Source organism: Cavia porcellus, unplaced genomic scaffold (assembly GCF_034190915.1).
Source record: "Cavia porcellus strain 051 isolate PalLab524CR breed Dunkin Hartley unplaced genomic scaffold, mCavPor4.1 scaffold_18, whole genome shotgun sequence".
Lineage (NCBI taxonomy): Eukaryota > Metazoa > Chordata > Mammalia > Rodentia > Caviidae > Cavia > Cavia porcellus.
This window is the reverse complement of record NW_026947501.1, coordinates 22535290-22556168: the sequence shown is the minus strand read 5'-3', so window position 1 is coordinate 22556168 and position 20879 is coordinate 22535290. Positions and strand designations below refer to the sequence as shown.

Below are 20879 nucleotides of genomic sequence, written 5' to 3'. Positions count from 1 at the left end.
AGCAATTGCGGCAGCCAACAAAATGGACAGGATTTTAAGAAGCAAAAAAGAGTAAAAAAAAGAATAGGACATTTAGGATAAAGAAGAAAAAAAAGGCAACAAGGGTGCCACCGTCAATTTTTCAGGAAGAATGGATCTCTTTTCCCTGTTTTTTTTTTGAGACTCAGAGAGTGGTTTGGTTTCATTTTTAATTCTGTAAAAGCCCTTTTTCCTAGTCAGGGACTATAGGTTTTGACTAATTAGTTCTCATCTTTTACTTCTTATATATGTATTATGTACCCTTGAATGATAGCACAATAGCCAAAGGGTGTGCTCCTGAGAGAGAGATGCTGCCCTTCATGGGAACTTAGGCATGACTTACTTAAGGAGGGTATGAGGCTTCATGATGCCATATATCTTGGAGCCATACGTGAGGGCCTAATCAGCCACCATGACCAGTGCTTCCCAGTCTTGGTGCACAAATGGAGCAACCTATTGTTTATGCTGTCCATTTTGCTTATTCACACATTCATCCAATAGGCACTCAGAAGTTAAGCATTCCAACCCCCTTCCCTTGAGAGTGAATCTGACTAACTAGAGTTTATCAGATCCCCCCTCTACTTGAGCTAAGCAGGACTGACAGACAGAGAGAGAGAGACAGTGTCCTCCTCTCTTTGGGGTGTGATGTGAGCTGCCCAAGCAGGAGCAAGGAATCTTCATTCTCTGAGGGGACTTGAGAAACCCTGAGGGTGTGCCTTCCTATAAGGACCTGGAGAGGGTCTTACTCTGGTCTTTTGGCTTTTATTTATTTAAGACTTTTTTTTTTGTGATATTAGGAATTGAACTCATGACCTCACACTTGCAGGCAGGCACTTATGCTGCTAAGCTAAACCACCAGCCAGTCTAGCGCTTATATGGGATAAGCAAGCAGGAAGCACAGAGGCAGAATGGCTTGTCAATTGGTGGCTGATTCTTACAATATGCATCACAGTAACCAAGTAACAGGAACTATAACCAGAACTATTACCAGGCAACTAAAAACTGAAGTATACTGGCAGTGGAGGCAGGCATCTTCTGCTACAGTTTCATCATAAGTTAAGGACCATCTGTAGAGACGTTAGTACTATCCATGGTTACAAGCACCCACTGAGTGTTTGGAAAAGTTTCTCTTGCAACAAAAGAGACCACTATGACAGAAGCTGTGACACAGCATGACACAGGGGTTTTAAAACACTATCATTATACATTTTTTTCTGTTGCTTGAGGATTTGGATAATTTTTTTCCTCCATTGTTCCTAAACAGATAAGTATATATTAGAAGGTTCAAGTATAAAAATGGACAGGATTTTAAGAAGAAAAAAGGAGTGAAAAAAAGAATAGGACATCTAGGATAAAGAAGAAAAAAAAGGCAAAAGAATTTCCAGTAAGAAATTTGAATGTAATTTCTGTAATGGAAGACAATGTAAAAAAGAATCTACTATATTTATAGCATGTAGAATAGAATCTAACATATAATGGGAAGTAAGGAAATAACTGTTGAACAAATCATAGAATTATCTGGAGTGCAGTTAGCCAGAGGCTTCCAGTGAGCAGCATCTCAGGATCTGCCTCAGCTTTCAAGTTGATGCCACACTCTTGAAAGGCAGCCTCTTCCACTGATTGAACATAGGAAGAGGGAAAGCAGTTCAGTGACTGCATGTAGAGAAGCAACTGATCATTTCTGCCATGTGTGATCTTCTCTGAGGAGCACTCTTTGCTCTGGAGCTCACTACTGGGTTAACAGATTTGTCTGACATATGTGCATCATGATCTGAGGATTTTTCTGCTGCTTTTTCTTTCTTTATGAGACTCTCATCCCTAGTTTCTGCCACTCCTAAGTCCAGGACAGTGTTTTTCTTTCCTCGAAGGACCCAATTACTATAAAAGCTTCTAAGTGATTATTATCAATTTCTGCACATCTATCTTTGTGGAGCTTTAACAATAATTCATAGACTGACATTGATCTGTAGATCACTCTTTGGGAATTGGATGCAAAAAACCATGAAAAAGGTTGAGACCTAGGAAAGTTGAACCCAGAATAACTCGGTACCTGATAGTATTTTGCCCAGCACCAAAGTAATAATGATATTTATAGCAGTTTCACATTTGCTGCAACACTGGTTGTCAGTGAACTGGTTTTTTTGAATAGGGTGTAGATTACATGGATATTTTTGAACTCATAGTATGAGCGCCCTGTCCTATGAACTGTGTACTGATTTTGTACAGCAGGATTACATTACAATTTGTGACATTAATATTAGTTTCAAACTGTGATTCTAACAGTGTATATACATTTCATGGTAACTTAAAGGCTAAATTGTTTGAAAGTGGCAACTGACGAAGAATGGACAAATTCTGAAAATATGGCGCATTTTGAAAATGTAGAAAGAAGCTAAAAATGGATATTCTAAACTTGCTAAAACAGCTTTAAGAGCTATACTGTCAGCATAGCTACCTGAAATTCATTTCTACACCACAGTATGAAAATAAGAACGTTCAAAATACACACTATCCTCACAAACACTGCAAGAAGCGTTGTCTTTCATCCAGCTATATAGAGTAAAAATCTAGGAACAAAGATAATTTGTTATTTTAAGAATATGTAGAACTGGCATATATCACGATTGTTCAAAGTGCTTTTTTTATAGACATATAATACAGCATCTGAATTAGTATTTGTTCATACTTTTTTGTTAAATTACTATGGAACGATAAAAAGTGATGTGTATCAAACAATGCAATTTGAACACTTAGTATAGTTTTTGTGATTTTTTCCTGTTTGTTCTGATTCTGTTCACCAAAATACAATTTTACCTAAAATTTTATCAAAACTAGTAATCAAAAATCTGAGTTTCTATTTTGAACATTTCGTTTCACTGGCATTCATTTTTTACTGTATTTTACAAAAGCATCTCTGCGATGGGCTGTGACTCTAAAGAACTCCTCTTCTTTCAGGGTTAATTTCGAAAGCTGCTCTAGAAACCTAATTTTGAGGTAGACAGTGTATTAAGAACCAGAGCTCTGACAGGCACTTCAGCCAAAGTAAAAACGTGAACAAAGCTTTATTAACATTTGTTTTCTACTTACGCATGTTCAGTTTGTATTTGGCGGTGGGTGTTCACCGAACAAATCTAGGAAAGGTGTGCGGCGCCTCTTCCCCAATTCTTTCCATATTTCTGCTCTCAAGAGCACTTCCCTTCAAAACCGCGGGAAAAGCAATTTAAGGGTGGGCGAGCAGCGTGAGGTCATCGGAGCGCGACGTTTGCCCTACAGCCGGAGCCGGCGCGTCGTTGACGTCGTCATCGCGCGACCGGTTTTCAGGAGCCGGGAATCGAAGGTGTCGAGGTATTTTTCAAAGCTGGTGGAGTTTTTTTCGTACTTCTGCGAAGGCCCACTTCTTTTGTCCTTGGTTTACTCTTTCGTGTCTGGTCAGAGTAGGAGTCGGGTGGCCCTGCGTGGCCTCCTGGGAATAAGATCTGTGGCAGCTGAGTGCTATGGGGAGCCTTGGTGCAGGACCCCCGCTTCCTCGTGGCTGCTTGCTGACTTTTGATTTATCCAGGCCTTTCATTTCTCTCTTGGTTCGATCTTTTCTCTTTCTTCGTTTGTTAATTCTGCATCCCCTCAAATACTGGGCGGCGAGAAATAAAATACACGACGTTACAAATTGAAGCTGACTTTAAACTTTGTGTAGGGAGAAAGGCTAATGTGGAAGGGGACCTAAGGAAGTAACATGTTTTTGATTACAGATTGTCTGATTAGGGACCATCTGCTCTTGCTATATTAGCCCATCTGAGAACGTGGGCTGATTTTGACCTTTAGTTGAAATCTGCAGTGGATAATACCAAGAGAGCAGTTTTTATTCATGGCCCAGGAAAGTTCAGTGTGACTCAGACTTAGGATAGAAGATAATTTTAATGTCGGCATGTTTGTTGATTTCAGTTCGATTTTAGCTTGATCAAGCTGTGTTCCAAATGAGATATTCACATATTAACCCATTTGGACTATCTTACAATAAACTGAACCAAAACTTGACTATATGTTATTGTTTCAAAGATAACGGATAATCTTGTTCAGAGAACAGCTTGTACTTGGTGAAAATAATCCATTGTTTTGTTGGAATATAAAATAATGACTGTGAACAGTGGTTTCTCAAAATAAAACAAAATTCTTAGAGTTAAAAGATGTTTTAGTTACTTTCAAATAGCTGTATTTTGTGTATCCATTCTGAAGTGGTAAAATTTTTACTTAATTCTGTTTTAACTTTTCCAATGGCTCCTCATACATATTAATATTAGCTCAGCTACTGTTTCAGAACATTTGACCCTTCAAGTATGACTCTAAATAGCCCACATTGGATTAGGATGCTTTGATCATTTCCAGTTCAGCAAAAATAATGATTAATATTACCAGCTAATGTTTTAAATGGTAGCCAAGTACTGTGCTAATAAATATGCCTGTATTATTCACTTAATCTGCACCCATGTATACTGTTATTTTTACTTTAGGGGATTATTATGAAGAGTCTAATGAGTCAATAACTAATGGAAAGTTCTGAGCAGAAAAGTGATGTGATCAGATTTAGGTTTTCATAGGATTTCTCCAGTTGCTGTGTTAAGAATAGCTTCTTGAAAGGTGGAGTGGATGAAAGCCAGGAGACTGATTAAGAAGGTGTTGTAATAATTCAGATAAAATGATAGCGTCATAAGAGGAAAAGAAAGGAAGAGGGAAAGTTCAGCTTTGGATGTGTTTCATAGGTCAAGCCAACAGGATTTACTTATGGATTGAATATGTGTGTGAGTATAAGATAATTGTCAAAACTTTGAGCTTAAACAACTAGAAGACTGGAATTGCCATTAACCAAGACATGTAGAACTGAGGGAGGTACAGGCTTATGGGAGAGGATTAGGAGTTCAGTTGTGACATGTGAAATTTAAGATATGTTAGTCATCCAAATAGAAATGTTGAGCAGGCAGTTGAATATATGATCCTAGAGTGCAGGAATGGTCATAGCTAGGAACAAACATTTGGGAATTTTCAATGAATAGATGATATTTAAAGTCATCAGACTAGTGCCTGTCATTAAAGGAGTGAATGTTGATAGAAAAAAGAAATAGCACAAGGCCTGATTGTTTAGGTGTGTTAGCATTTACAAATTAGGGAGATGAAGAAGAACCAGCGAGAGGGACAGACTCACAGCCAGCAGGGAACAAGGAAAATTTATTTTCTGGTGCTGTGGCATTCAGAGTGAAATAATGACATTCAGTTTCATCAAATGTAACTGATGTATGAGATAAAATGAGGATTGACACCTTTGGATTTATCTAGATACACAAGAAATATTACTGATGAAATGTGATAACTCTTCGGTCTGGAGAAGTCACACACTATTGATTGAGTGTATTACAGCTGTGTTCAGAGAACCTTGAGAGTAAAATGGTAGAAAGAGACTGTCTTCTTTGGGGAGATAGAAGGAGGAGACATTTGATGTGGGTTTTAAAGGCTTAATAGGTTTGCTAGGCTCACAGTGAGGACATGGATGGGTTATTCCACATAAGCGGAAGACTATCCACATGAAGGGCTCCCTTCCTCTTTTCACAGCTGTACCTCTCGGTCATCTGTTTTAAAGATCCTTTGGCAAGTTTTCTCTATATTCAGTGGCCAGTTCCTTGTATTTGCTGATCATTCTATCTCCAGGCCTACTGTATATTGCTATGAAAATTATGGGGATTTAGTCATGTAGAATAATGACAGGATAGAAGTTGGGTATGGAGGGATGGGGGAAGGTGAGAGTTAGGGCTGGAAGTGTGAGAGACCCAAACTCTGCTCTGTGTAAGAGCGTTTTGTTCTAAAAGAATAAGGAGCTAATGCAAAGCTTTATGAGTGATACTCCTCATTATCTGGATTCCACTCCCCCACCTTTATCATTTATTAGCCTTGTTACCTAAATCTCTATGATATTATCTATAAAATGAACCTCAAGTTAGTGCCCACTTAGAAAGTTGTCATAACGACTCCCTCCACTACTGCTTTTGTCATCAAGCTTCCTTGCTTAAGGAAGCATCCGGTTTTCTTCAGATTAAGTTACATTCTCTAGTTTATAAGGCACCAAGTGTATCTGCCTATCCTTGTAATTTTATATTTGTGTAGTTATTTGATTAACTTCTATCATCTATATTAAACTAAACCCAGTGCAGATAAGTTTTCACTTACTGTTACATTGCCAAATATCAGAACAATATGTCATCATTGCTACATAAATATGTATAATAAGAGAATCTCGAGTGGCTGGCATGTGACAAGTGATCAGCAGATGTTACTCATTTATGTGACATTGTACAATATGTACTGAGGGGAGACAAGGATTATTAAAGAACTGTAATGGAGAGAGGCCCGAGCTGAGGTTGGGTAACATTAATACATGCCTTCTGTGAATGTTTTGTAGGCTGGAAGCTGGGGTGGTTGCTTACATCTGAGAATTGGCTGTTGAGCACAAAGTAAAGATAAAGATTTGCAAAAGAGTCTTTGGAAGACTGGCCAGGAGGCATGACTGTAGAAAGGGAGGCTTGAGTCATTTGTACCATAATAGGGAGAAAATGGCCTCATGGAGACTAGAATATATATATGCAGGGAAGGGAATATGTTATGTGGTTCTCTGAATAGACCTCAAGGTTTGATTGTAGCTGCTACTTACGGAGAAATGATGTTAATTTATCTGGCACATTGAGGACTAAATTTTAACACGAGAGAATTGAAAATTTTATTTATAGACATGTTATTATAAATAACATACATAAATTACTTAAAAACATAATTCAGAGGTACAAAATGTTCACTCATCTTTGTGTATTTATATTTTGAGAAATAAATACAGTTAACTTTTTTACCTTTTAAGAAAAATTTTGTGCATAAACAAGTATATTACCTTTGTTCCTGTATCAAACCCCTGAGGTAAATCAACTTGGTAAGAAGGAAGGCTTATTTTGGCTCACAGTTTTGGAGGTTTTAGTCGACAGTTGAATTGGTCAGTTGTTTTTGGACCTGTTTGTTATAGGCAGAACTTAATGGCATTGTGCACAGTGGTAGAGGCCACCCACCTCATGGGGATAAGAAGTAGAGAGAGGGAAAGAAACTAGAGTCCCACAGTCCTCTCAGAGGGCATTTTCCTCTTCACTGTAAGATTTCTAACTGGGCCTTGTCTCTTTTAAAGTGTTACCACCTCCCTATAGTGTCATAGGATGGGGACCAAACTTTATACCTAATACATAAATAAGACATATTGACCATGGTAATAAGCATGACCCCATACTTACATATCTTATTTTCTTAAAAACAATGAGACATATATATATTACATATATATGTATATATAATATATATATTTATATAATATATATACTTATATATATTAATCTTCAACTTTTTTTGTTCATTTAATGTATTTGAGGAATATTTCTAAGCTCTATTTAAGCCTTTTCACTATCGCAGAATATTTAATTGGATGAATATATGGTAATTTATTTAACTAGTCTCTATTAGTAGGCATGCAGATTGTTCCCTGTATTAGTTTTGTTGTTTCAAAGAGCATTATCTTGCATGACAATATACATTTTGGGAAGTAAATTAGTTGGGTTAAAGAATGTATACTTTTTAAGTAATCAAAAACCTCATGCAGGATTTAATTTACACTCTGACTAATAGTACATTCTATTCACCTTTGCCCACTTTATACTATCCGGCTTTTAAAAGCATTCTTTGCGGGCTGGGGATTTAGCTCAGCAGCATAAGTGCCTGCCTGGCAAGCGTGAAGTCGTGAGTTCGATCCCCAGTACCGCCAAAAAAAAAAAGCATTCTTTGCCTGCTTGACAAGTTAAAAATGGCATTTTGTTTTGGTGATTTGTTTTCTTAAATATTAATAAGGTTGAGTAGTTTTGTAATGCTTATTGACTATCTGGATTCTTTAGTTTTTAGTTGCTGAGTTTCTTATTTTTTTTAGAGGATTGTATTTTTTGTTGTAAATTGACTTGTAGTGGCTCATTTTTTTTATCCATCTTTGTTTCGCAAATATCTTTCTTTGGTTTTTATTTTGGCTTTAGACATCATCTGTTTATTTTCAAGTAGATATATTTTTATTTATTATTAGTATGTTTTGTGATAAATAATATTTATTAATTTTGGTGAATTGGTACAGATGTATTGTTATCTTGATCATTTTTGACCCCCTTCTCCCTGCGACCTCTTTCCTATTCCCCTTGTCATACTTTGTTTCCTCCATCTCTAGAAAGTCTGCCTCCTTGTTTTCCACCATCTCTTTTATTTTGTTCTTTGAATTGTTTATATTTTCAGTTTCTCCTATAAGAGAAGCCATACGATATTTAATTTTCTGTGTTTGATTTATTTTACTTAACATTTTGGTTTCAAGATCCATCCATCCATTTTCCTACAAGTGACTGAAATTTATTCTTCTTTATGGTAGAGTAAATATGTATTTTATCCATCCATCTGTTGATAGACATCTAGGCTCTTCCATAACTTATATATTGTTCATTGTACTGCTATAAACATGAATGCATGTATGTATTTTTAAGGCCAGATAAAAATGCAGGAAATTAAGGTGTTTTGGGGTTGGAGGTGTAGCTCGTTGGTATAATATACCTAACATGCATGAGGCCCTGGATTTAGTCTCAGCACCAGCGAAAAAGGAAGGAAATCAGAATCTTTTTGAAGCAAATCAGTGATATTTTTGAAAGAGACACTCTGGAATGTGAACCTTCATTGGAAATGTTATTTGAGATCATTTGAGGTCATAGACTGTCTTGTTTTTATATTTTGTTCAGTAGTTATTATAGATGGGGTGAAAACTAGGTATCCTTACTCTCCATTATCCCAGTTCCATTTGGAATATTGCGTTGTAATAGAGCTGCTTAAATAGCTTAGACTGTACCTTTCTCTTTGAATATTCTTTATGAATTGGTTTGTATTCTAAAAGTTAGCTTGTCACTTAAATATTTAATTTCACTATAGAAATAATGTACATAAGGTTCCTTGCTTTCAAAATTTAATCTCTAAAGTTTTTTTCTTTAAAGAAAATTCAAAATGTTTTTATAACTTTAGCCATGTGCTTGCATATACATTCTTAAAGAGAGGGACATTTTCTTGTATATGCATAATCCCATTTTTACAGATGATAAAATTATTAGTAACTTTTTGGTATTATCTAATACCTGGTCTATGTTCAGATTTCTTCCTCTCAAAAATGTCCTTTTATACTGGATTTATCTGGATGAAGATCGAAGCAGGTTCTCCATGTTTCTTTTTTTTTTTTTTTTTGCTAAAGCTCCTTAATCTCTTCCTTTACATTCCCTCTGTTTTCTTTATTTTTTTCTTCTTTTCACTGACTTGTTACAGGAATCTGGTCAATTGTCCTGTGGCGTAGTTCTCATTCCAGGTTTGTCACTTTTTTTTTTTTTTAATGGTATTAGCTTGTTTCTCTACTACATTTTATAAGATGCAAGTTAGTTGTCAAGGCTTAGTGTTAAATTTAGATTATGCTTCACCAATGGTGCTGTGTGTGTTACATTGCCTTTCATCAGGAAGTTCATTATATGTGTGGTAGTCAGGGATTGTAAGAAGAACAATTAGAATCAGGACATGGAGTTTATAATATTGTTTTATGATGGTCACCCAGAGTTAACACAAGAAACTGCAGGAAATCTGTCCACAACACCGAAGACATAGAATATTCAGCCAAGGGCCTGAATCCACAGCAGTGACCCACTGAGTCCACAAGAAAACCCAGAGTTCATGACAGTGCCTCCCAAGAGCCCAACTGGAGGTCTAGAGCCCACAAGAAGGACTCATGCCACTCTGTTTTACGAATCCAGGCCGGGAAGGCCCAAAGGTCAGCAATGGAAGCCACAAAGTCCATGCCAGTGGGGTGAAGGAGCTGTGCTGATATGTTGAGAGTTCTGTGCTGGAGCCGAGAAGTCACATTCACAACAAAGACCAGGCTTCCTGAAAAGCACCACAGCCATCCTCAGCAACACGGAGGCCCTGAGCTCCTCTGATGACAAGCACAGTCGAGTACATGCTAGGAAGCCAGCCTGATGAGTTTATCCTGGAGACCAAGTGGCACACACTTACCCCCGGAGCCAGGAAGCAGTGCTCGATATAAGGACCAGAGCTTCTCCAGGAGCACCTAATGGCTCAAACAGCAACACGTAAAGAAACCCACAATGCCTCAACGTACCTCCCTTCTCTACGTCTCCATTTATGCTGGCCACTTTCCTTGGGTGAAACATCTACGCTCAGCAGCTCGGTGACTCAGTTCCGCTGGCGTTAAGTTGACCACCAGTTTTTAATCCATAACAATGTTTGTCCGACTTCTGTGTTGCAGAGTTGGCAGGAAAGGTTTAATAGGTGACATGTGAGCACAGATTTGGTGACGGTAAAATAATGAGTTCTGAAGCCGTTGGTTGGGGTGGAGGGAGAGGAAGAGTATTCCAGGAAGGAGACCCTGAGGTAGTACGATGCTTGATGTGATGAGGGAGGAGGAGTGAGGAGGAAGACGCTTGCAATTGAACTGAAGTGAGGAGGAGTAGGGTGGGAGGTGATCAGGTCACAGAAGGTGACAGAGAGCCAGAGGAGATTGTGTTTGGAGCTTTTAGGCCACTGTCGTGATTTTGTCTTTACTCTGAGTTAGCTGGTAAGCCTTTGAGAGTTGCTAGGCAGAGACATAACGAGATAAATACATGGGCATAAATACACAGGTATATACATATGGGTACATAATGCATCTTAATTCCTTTTTATTCTCCCTTCTCTCCCTCTTTCCTTCCCTTTCTCTGTTCATCTCTTGTTCGCCTTCTCTTTTTTTGTACGTTTCCATTACATGTTTATATTGCTTATGTGGAGTTAGTACATATAAACTCCACATCTTAATTCCTTTTTTTGTCCCTTTCCCTTCCCTTCCTCCACCATCCTTCTATCTCTTGATCCCTTTTCCTTTTGAGAAAGATCTTTCTGTTTTGTTTTATTTTTTTCAAGCTAAACAACTTTTTTGTTGAAAGGACCTCTCATAGCCCCAAATTTTTTTTTATAGATTTTTTTTTTGTCTTTTTCATTTTTATCGGTACCGGGAATCGAACTCACGACCGCCTGCTTACAAGGCAGGTACTTATGCCGCTGAGCTAAAACCCTCAGGCCCCCAAATTTTTTTTAACACATACTGAAAAAATTTAAAACTATTAATACCTAAAATTATTTATTGTGAATTTTTCCCTCAAGACATACTAAACAGAGGAAAGCATTAACCTCTGCAGATATCAGCTCTAATTTCTTATTCTGGCTCACATGTAATTAATTCTTCCTGAACTACCCATGTAACCAGGGAAAAATGTATGTATCAGCATGCAGATGTGTACATATCACTAGATGCAAGTTTCAGCTAGTTATTTAAATTTTAATATAAGTAACCAGCAGACAACGACATAAAGTTAGCTCCAAATCCTCTGATAGATGTGTTTAGTACCTCTTCTTGGTTGTCTGCTCCTGTCTCTAGAACTGTGGCAACTTCTTGGAGGCTGGGCTCTTTCTGTTTTGAATGATTGCTTTCTTTCTTTTTTTTTCTTGATACCGGGATGGAACTCACAACCTCATGCTTGCCAGGCAGGCACTTAGGCTGCTGAGCTAAATCTCCAGCCCTAATGATTGCTTTCTTACAGTCTAGCTGGAAGCACAGAGGCCATTTAGGTGGTTCATGCAGCAGTCCAGGCAAAACATGCTGGTGGTCTGGAGCAGGGTGATATGGATATGTTTTGAAGATGAAGAGAAAATAGTGAAGGACTTCTCTGAGGTTTTAGGTCTGAATAATTAGATAGTGAAAATAATTGGAAAGTTGCTATGAAATGGCATGAGGAAGACTGCAGTAGACAAGATTAAGAATTTGGCTTTGGACAGGTTGTATTTGAGAATTTATTAGACATCCTACAAGAGATTTGCATCCTACAGTTGCAAATGTGAACTTAGAGTTAGTTGGAGAGGTCAGGGCTGGAGAAACAAACTTGAGAGTCAGCAATTTATTAATGCAATATAAAGCTGAGCTTACCTCAGATTAAATGAGTAAAGAAAGGTAAGGACAGCCCCTGGGCCGTTGAGGTTGAGGCTGAGTTTATAAGAAGAATGCATCAAAGAGGCCAAGGAGTCAGCCATGAGGAAGAGGGGAAGCTAAGAAAGTGGGGTGACCTTAGAACCATGGGAAGGAGTAGTGATCCCAATTACTAAAAAATGGTAATGGCCATTGAAGTAACAGTGTGACAGTGTGGCTGATCTTCATGGGCAATTTGAAGTGAAAAGTGAGGGGCCTACTTGTAAGGCTTTGAGAACCTAGAAAGAGAGATACAGACAATACAAACAACTTTTCTGAGGAGTTTGTTCCAAAAGAGAGAGGAATGGGGTTTTAGCTGAGATTGTATTAGTTTTCCATCACTGTAACAAAATATCCAAGATAACACATAAGAAAAAAGATTTATTGTTTCGGAATTTTCCATCTGTGGTTATGTGGCTGTATTGCCTTTGGGCTTATGGTGAAGCAGACGTCAGGGTGGGGAGTATGTGAGGAGGTGCAGGAAAGGTGCTTAATCTCATTCTGTGGAGGAATTAGAGAGGGTCTGGGGTCTTAACATCCCATCAAGGGTGTGCCCTGAGGGACCCAACTTCCTGGTAGGCACCTTCTCTTCAAAGTTCTACCAATAGCACTGTGGCTGGGGACACAATGGGTTCCTTCAATGCAGGAACCTTGAGGGAACATTGCAGACCAAACCGTGAGAGTAGGATACAAAGTCAGGGTGTTTTTTCTATGTCTTATGTTAGGTTGAGAAATAAAATGTTTTGTTCTTAGGGGTAATGATTAGCAGAGAGAAAAACTGATGTGCGACAGTAGAAGAAATTCTGAGAAAAGTTGGAGAAGTCCATTTTAATAAATTTATATGCATATGGATAATGATTTTTGTAGGCTGGATTCTTAGAATTCTCTGAGTCAAAGGATATGTGCACTAAAAATATCTGTACCAATTTATATTTTACCTTTAGTGTACACTCTTGCCAACACTGAACATTCCTAATCCTAAAAATTATTTTCATCTGTGTTAGCCAACTTTCTGTTGCTATAATAAAATACATTAACAACTTATAAGGAGGAAAAGTTTATTTTGGCTTATAGTTTCAAAAGATTTGGTGCCTGGTTGACTGGTTTTATTACTTTGGGCCTGAAGCAAAGCACAAAATCATGGTGCAGGAGCCACGTGGAGGAAAGCTGCTCATGAGGCCGGCCAGGAAACGGGAAAGGAGAGAGAGGGAAGGGGCTAACAGGATGCACCGTACCAGGCTACGCCCCCAGTGCCCTGCTTTCTGCACTAGGGGGGACCTTCTACAGTTTCTGCTACCTTCCGGTAGCCCATTTAACCGTGAACAGTTAAGTACTGCAGGAGTTAATTGTTTCTTAAAAGTTTAGAAGTTACCTATAAAATCTTGTAGGCCTAGAGCCTTTTTGCAGATCTTTTGTCTACTTTTTTTTTTTTTTTTTGATTAATGGTCTATATAGTTCTTTTTAGTTTTGGTAATTGAATTTTCCCCCCAGAAAACCTTCTTATCATCTACATTTTCAAATTTATTAGTTTCAAACTCCATATAAAAAGAGGCAATATGTCTTCTCTATGTATAGTAGATCACTGTCCTGACGCCATTATCTGGGCAATGAATGCTGGAGCCGTCTGTTCTTGCACAGATCTGGAGATTGATTTAGCTGTTTTCAGCCCTTTTGGGCCAGTGGTCTTGGGGTTATTCTTAGATTGTGGTTCTTTTGTTCATCAGGTTTCTGGACTGTTTCCTATCAGTTTGATCTTGTCTATTCTGTTTACAGAATTTCTACTGTTGAGGTCAGCTGCTGTGTATGTGCCATTTTGGTTTCCAACATTTTACTTGTATATTTTTATAGCTTTTCTGTCATTTCGGATTATTTTGAGAGGCAAATGCAAATTTTCAGCTAACCTTTTGAAATAGGAGTCATAATTCTTCCCCAAATGATTTTCTTTATAATTATTATAGTCTTTCATTTAATTGCTAGTTGGACCATTAGTTGGATAGTGACTTAAGTTTTGTTTCATTGCCAGTTGAACATTTGTTGGATCTAATTCAAGTAATGATAGTCAGATGAGTGTTACTTGTTTTAAAAAACATGAAGCCAGATGTCTCAGGGAAATACTCTCATTGAGAGGGAATATTGCTGTATTAGGACTAAGTATTCAAATAGTACTTTTAAAACCTAAAAGACATACTATAACATTTAGAATTGTGAGACGCTTTACAGATCATTAGACCAACGGCCTTATTTTATGGATGAAGAATTTGAGGTCCAGAGAGATTCATTGATTTATTTAAGGTGACAAAGTCAGTGATCAACCAAGATGGAAAGCCATCTCTTTACTTCCATTCTGCTGTGCTACTTGCCACTATACACATTATTGCTATTCTTTTTAGCCATGTAATGAAGGAGGTATTTTTGTTAAAAAATTTTTTTTAACCTAAAGATATTACATATGACTTGGAATTGCTTCTGAAATTTGGTCTTACATACTTTATTTTATGCATTCTGTGAATTTTACAGTTTCTCACATATTGACTATTATAATATAAATGTGAATTTAAAAAAAAAGGCTGTCGGGGAGTGCTCTACCCTAGATGAAAACCATATAGTTTATTTTTCCCACATTTCCTACAGACTTTGTATGGTTTATGGACTATCTGAGTTTCTTATTAGTGTTTTAAAAAGAAGCTTAAGGAATATAAATATATATATGCATGGGCTGAAAAATAATTTTATTAATAAATGATCAAGATTTCTCAGACCGAAGATTTCTGGTTTTTTTCTTTAAGCTTAATATAACATACTACTAGATCAATACCTAAATTTAGAAAGTCTAAAATATGTTAGCTTTTCAGCACGTACTTTGTTTATTTCTTCAGCAGACACTAGGGAATGTATTTATCAAATTTGCTCTATTTTTCTTGGTCTTTAACAAAAAGTGTTTGAAATGTTGGGTTTTGATTATTGATATCTCATGTTTTTAATATAGTTTTTAGTACATGAAAAGTATTGAGATTTGTGTCACTAGTAGATTTGGATGGGTTCTTTTCTCCCTAAGCAACTTAAGAATAGGGAAGGTTGGAAGACAGTTGCTCTAGAATTGTATTCTAAGAATATGTGTATAATTATATTCATGTTTTAACTCTTTTAATGGTTTTGAAATAAATGAAGTTTTGATTTTTTGGTAAACTGAAGAACAACTGCTGTCTCCGAGATAAATTCTAAGAATTTATTTTTTTTCCAGTTGGTCATAATGGCAAGTGAAGAAATTAATGAAGACTATCCAGTAGAAATTCATGAGTACTTGTCAACATTTGAGAATTCCATAGGTGCTGTAGATGAGATGCTGAAGACCTTGATGTCTGTTTCAAGAAATGAGTTGTTGCAGAAGGTATTAAAGGATGTAATTCTTAAAGATAAATTTCATAAGACAGATATGATACACGTAGAAAAAATAAATTAGCGAGTTCTGCTATTTATCCCTTTATTTCAATTTTATAAGTATTCTGGTGTTTTAAAGACGAAAACAGTCAAAATATCAGCCTTAAAAATTATTTCCTAAGTATATTTTTATTTTGTCTTGGTTTTGAAAAACAAGGGGCACTCACAGCATTCTTTTTGACAGATTCTATCTTTGACCTTTTAAGTATTGCAATGATGTTATCAGGGTTTCTGGAAACTCTATAGGACAAAAACAGTAAATTGATTTTGACAGTCTAAAATAAATCTCATTATGTTTCTTCTGTCTTTGGTACTGCCTAAGTATTTTAGCCTGCTTCTTACACATAAATGCATCATGTACAATGTTTATATTGAAAAATTACTTTTGACATGAAAGCCCAGATCATAACTCCAGAAATTAAAATAATTCAGAGGAATTTTTCTTGGATAATACACATTCCTTGTCTAACTAAAGGTGATACCCTGAAGTGAAAATTTGTGGGCCAGATTCACTGGTTAAGAACACTTCTTTTTTGCAAATTATTTCCAGATCATTTGGTTATTTGATTCTAGGAAGTGAAAAAACATTTCTTTGATACATTGTGCTTTGTGAGAGTTTAAAATATTATCTGATGGTGTTCAAAGTTTGTGCATTTCTTTTTTCTTTCTCTTTTTTATTAGTTGGACCCACTTGAGCAAGCTAAAGTGGATTTGGTTTCTGCATATACATTAAATTCAATGTTTTGGGGTACGTATATTACTTTGGAGTTAATTACAAAGCTAATATATTATTGTGAGGTTTTTTTTTAATGCTAACAACTTATATACCACTATATTTTTATGGCAATTGTAACAGTCCAATATTTATTTCTTTTAAATCAGAATACTAGATACTCATGAGCCACATATTACATAGTATTGTATTAGTAAAACATACAAGTTGAGTAATGTAAAATTGAACTAGCCACCAGTGGGACTTGTCCTTTTTGTAACTAGAATCTTTTTATTAGAATGCTTTTATTAATATATATATCATTTTACTCTATGAAATCTTTCTCCTATAGTTTATTTGGCTACTCAAGGAGTCAATCCAAAAGAGCATCCAGTAAAGCAGGAATTGGTAAGATTTCAGTTAATTTATTTTTATTTTACATGTCTGTCTATTATAATGGTCCCACAATTTCAGTCAGTATCTTTATCACACTAAGTATGGAGAACAAAATTAGAGTTGAAATTAGGAGTGAGCCAGATTTTATCATGTCTTTGGCTTTTCTTTTACCTTTATCATAGAATTGGTGTTCCATATATTATATAAGTCTGGATGGGTAAATGTTATGATTCTAGTAATTATTTATAACATCTATATTATTTTTCCTATAAATTCTTAAAATCCTGTTCATCTCTGGGGCTGCTTTTTTTCTTTTAACTCTTACACAATCCTTAAAAGTATATTCTAGTTGATTTACTAGCAAAGACGGGAAAGTTTCTCCCCCACCTTTTCAATTCCTCCATTAATTCATTTTCTCAGCAGTAAAGAATCCAGTTCAGCAACAAAGCTAAAAGCTTTTTTGGCACCAGCTATATGTGTACTGTCCAGTAATTCTGCATTAGTGACATATTTACAACCTGTAATAAATCTTGTAGGTTTGTCTTTGTATTCCATTTAGATGTATAAGAACAGTATATAAGGTCTGATATCTTCGAGTTTTTGCTGACTTCAAATATTAAATCAAATCATCCAATTTGAAGGGAAAAATTAGAAATCAAACTTACGGTTACCTTTTTGACTTGGCTTTATGAATAAGAATATTAATACATTTATTCTTTGTGTATATAAAATATAAAGTAGATCTACGTATATGTGAAATGCACTTGGCATTATATTCTTCTCGAGTCTTATGGTAATTGATATGTATGTTATTTACAGCTTAGTAAAGCACTTGGTTACTTTTTAAAAATGAGTAAATGAAACTGTTGTGTTCATTTTTTTAATGTGTGGCCTAAGACATTTTATCTTTTAAAGTTTTTGAGGGAAAAATAAATTCATTTTTAAATACAGCAGTCAGGAAAAATATTTAAAGCAAAAGCGTAAAGCAGTATGATATTCACATTTTGGTTTGACTGGCTTATGCCTTAAGAAGTACAGGCCTTACTGTCTGTTTTCAACTTTCTAAAATGCACTTTACATCTATAAAATTCTTTTTCCCTTTAACCCAAATTTATTAAGAATAATCAGTTTTGTCTTTGTAAAAGGATAAGACCTGTTTTCTTCCTAAAAATCCACTTTGTGGAAGAATATAGTGCTATTCTGGATAAAAGCTGAAAATAAAAAGCATTAAAAAACCCATTCCCCTTTCCTGACCTTGATACAGACATCACTAACTGATCACAGAGTTATTGGGGGGTTGGAAACCTATTTGCCTTATATATCGTAAATGGGGGAAGGCACTGAAAATAATTCATTCAACAAATTGAGTACCTACTGGAAGCCAGGCATTATTTCCAAGTGAGATGACTTTTTCAGTGTGCAAAGGTGAAGAACGTGGCAGACATCACACGATATAGAATGGAGGGAGATTAATGGTAGTAAATACATGAATATGTAGTATGTTAACAAGTTGTACATTATGGGGAAAAATGTAGAAGAGGGTAAAGAGGATCGGAGTGATTGGGAGGACTCTAAACGGGTCAGGGTCTCATTGACGAGGTTAACTTTTGAGTGGACTGGGAGAAAAAGGAGGAGTAGCTGGGTCGGTATTTGAGGAAGATCACTCTAGGTGGGGGCTGCTCTTGGCTATCTACTATCTTTTTTTTGGTACCGGGTATCCAACTCACGCTTGTGCCACTTAGCTAACTCCCTGGCCCCATGTACTTACTACCTTAAGGACTGTGGCTTTTACAATACTTGGAGGGGAAGAAGGAGCCAGCAAAGGGTTTTGAATAGATGTGCCAACCTTTTACAATGAAAACATTCTAACGCTCTGCATTTTTCTGTGTATGTTTATATAACTATTTTCATTATTTTAATGAAACTTGCTTTTAAGCAGTGATCAATCATTTATTCTGCTATTTTATGGCTCTCATCAACTTTAATTCTCCATTTGAAGTATAGGACAGCCATTTATATTGATCAATGGACTCAGAAGATTCAAAGTGGTCCAGCAACATATTATGTTTCTCACCTTGTAAAGTCTGATTAGAACTGTGTATTTTATTACAAAATATCATGCCCTTATCAATGAGAATTATGAAGTTGAATAAAAGATCTTGTTTTCATTCTATTTTAATTGCGATACTAGATACTAATACAAAAAGATAAATAGCTAAATCTGCCTCATCTGTTTGTTTATTTAGAAAAATTATAGCAGAATTTATATGTTGTACATGTATAAGAGCTCAGATTTTTAGATTTTGGTCTCCAGTTCCAATCAGTTAATATGTGGATTTGGGTTAATGCTCATTAAAAAGATGTTAAACAATGTATAAGCAATTCAGTGTTTATTTGTGTAGTAATATCTTGGTATGATTCTTTCTTTAGAAACACTCAGAACTCTTCTAACATGACTTTTTAGTGTCTGTATTTGCAGAATGTGAACTCCTGGAAAGCATGGCAGCGTGTTTATTTTGTTCCCTTATTTTTACTAACGCCATGCACTTAATAGGCAATAAATACTTATCTGTTGAATTTAACTGAGGTGTAGTATAATAGTGTAATAAAACTTAGTGGTGGTGAACCGTTCAGTAAATCCATCGCCTTTCTTTCTCCCTTTCCTTTTTTTTTCTTTCTTTCTGTCTATCTGTCTGTCTTTAAGGAAAGAATCAGAGTATACATGAATCGAGTCAAGGAAATAACAGAAAAGAAAAAGGCTGGCAAGCTGGATAAGGGTGCAGCTTCAAGGTTTGTGAAGAACGCCCTGTGGGAGCCGAAACCTAAACACACTGTGAAGGTTGCCAATAAAGGGAAAAGTAAAACTTAACTTTCGGTTTTGATGTGCACATACTCAAAAAGTACATCATTTTTATTGTTTCCAAAACATAGATGATTATATGGCAATGAGAGCTTTAAATTTATTCTTTTTTGAGTTCATAATTAAATTTACACTTTAAATTTGTAGTGCTAAGTGACCCCTCTTCCCCCCACAAAGACTGACTTGTCTTTACTGATTTTCCTATGGAGCACCATGAGGTTTTTAACATTGTGATATGTCTTATATTTGTACCATCTCTTTTGGCAAGATAGTTACTTCTTTATGTAGGTCAATTGTTTTGATCTTTTTTTTTTGAGACAGGGTTTCACTGTTTAATTCTGGCTGGCTTCGAACTTACTGTGTGGCCTAGGCTGGCCTAGAACTTGTGGCAATTGTCCTGCCTCAGCCTCCTGAGTGCTGGGATTTACAGGCGTGTGCCACCACACCTGGCCTGAATAGGTCAGTCTTGCAAGTACCATTTTGTAAGCAACTGTAATTGAAGTTAAATGTTTTTTGTAAACATTTGTACTATTTTAAATGAATAATAACCTTATAAAGTGTGTTATATAGACTAAAATTTTAAGTACATGTGTTTTTTACTGTATATTAAGAATGAAATGGCTTAAATACCTACTTTTCTCTATGTAGTTAATTCATCATTAATTTTCATTGTTGCAGAAGTTACTGCTTTTTTAGTAAAGTATGTAATTAAAACTTTAGAATTTAATTCTTGGTATATTGCCTCAGTGTCTATTTAAAATAAAATGTATTCTTACTAACTTTGGGTGGGAAGTGAAGTTGTATGTTGATGGCTGGATGTTACTCTGATGGCTGTGCCGTGTTAATAAAGACTGTAGACATTGTGTTGCTGACTTGTGTGCTTTATTCTTCTGAGTAAATATGCCCTCAAAATGGGTTTCAAAGTCAGATGTCATGGAAAAATACATGTTTCTCTTGCTCAGTTTTCTTGGTCTCACTTTTTCAGATTTTTGAGATCACATGTTTTTGGGGTTATATCAAGTACATACTAGTTTCTTGGAGCAAGTTTCTTTGTTACATAATGCCACTTAGGTAGAGGAGAGATCCAAAGGCGATTATATCATGTTTATATTCTGATTTATTTTTCCAGATTATTGTTACAGAGAACTCTACATTTTAAAACTTATTTATGCCCAAGCCCATGAATTTTATTTGTATGCTTTTAATGCTTTCAGTCCTGGAATCCACTGCACTAGAAGTAGGGATGCCAAGTACAGTAAAGTACCTTACTTTTTGAAAAAGGAGTTGTTAAAATTTTCTATGTGATTAATTCT

General features: G+C 36.1%; 1 protein-coding gene across 1 annotated transcript; it reads left to right on the top strand.

The window, feature by feature from the left end:
- The first annotated feature begins 3216 nt into the window (after positions 1-3216).
- Positions 3217-20429, top strand: C1d (C1D nuclear receptor corepressor). Its single transcript, XM_003469046.5, has 5 exons — positions 3217-3363; positions 15402-15548; positions 16280-16346; positions 16663-16718; positions 19411-20429. Exons 2-5 carry the CDS (start codon positions 15411-15413, stop codon positions 19573-19575), a joined length of 426 nt encoding a protein of 141 aa, XP_003469094.1. The 5' UTR covers positions 3217-3363; positions 15402-15410; the 3' UTR covers positions 19576-20429.
- The last annotated feature ends 450 nt before the right edge of the window (positions 20430-20879 follow it).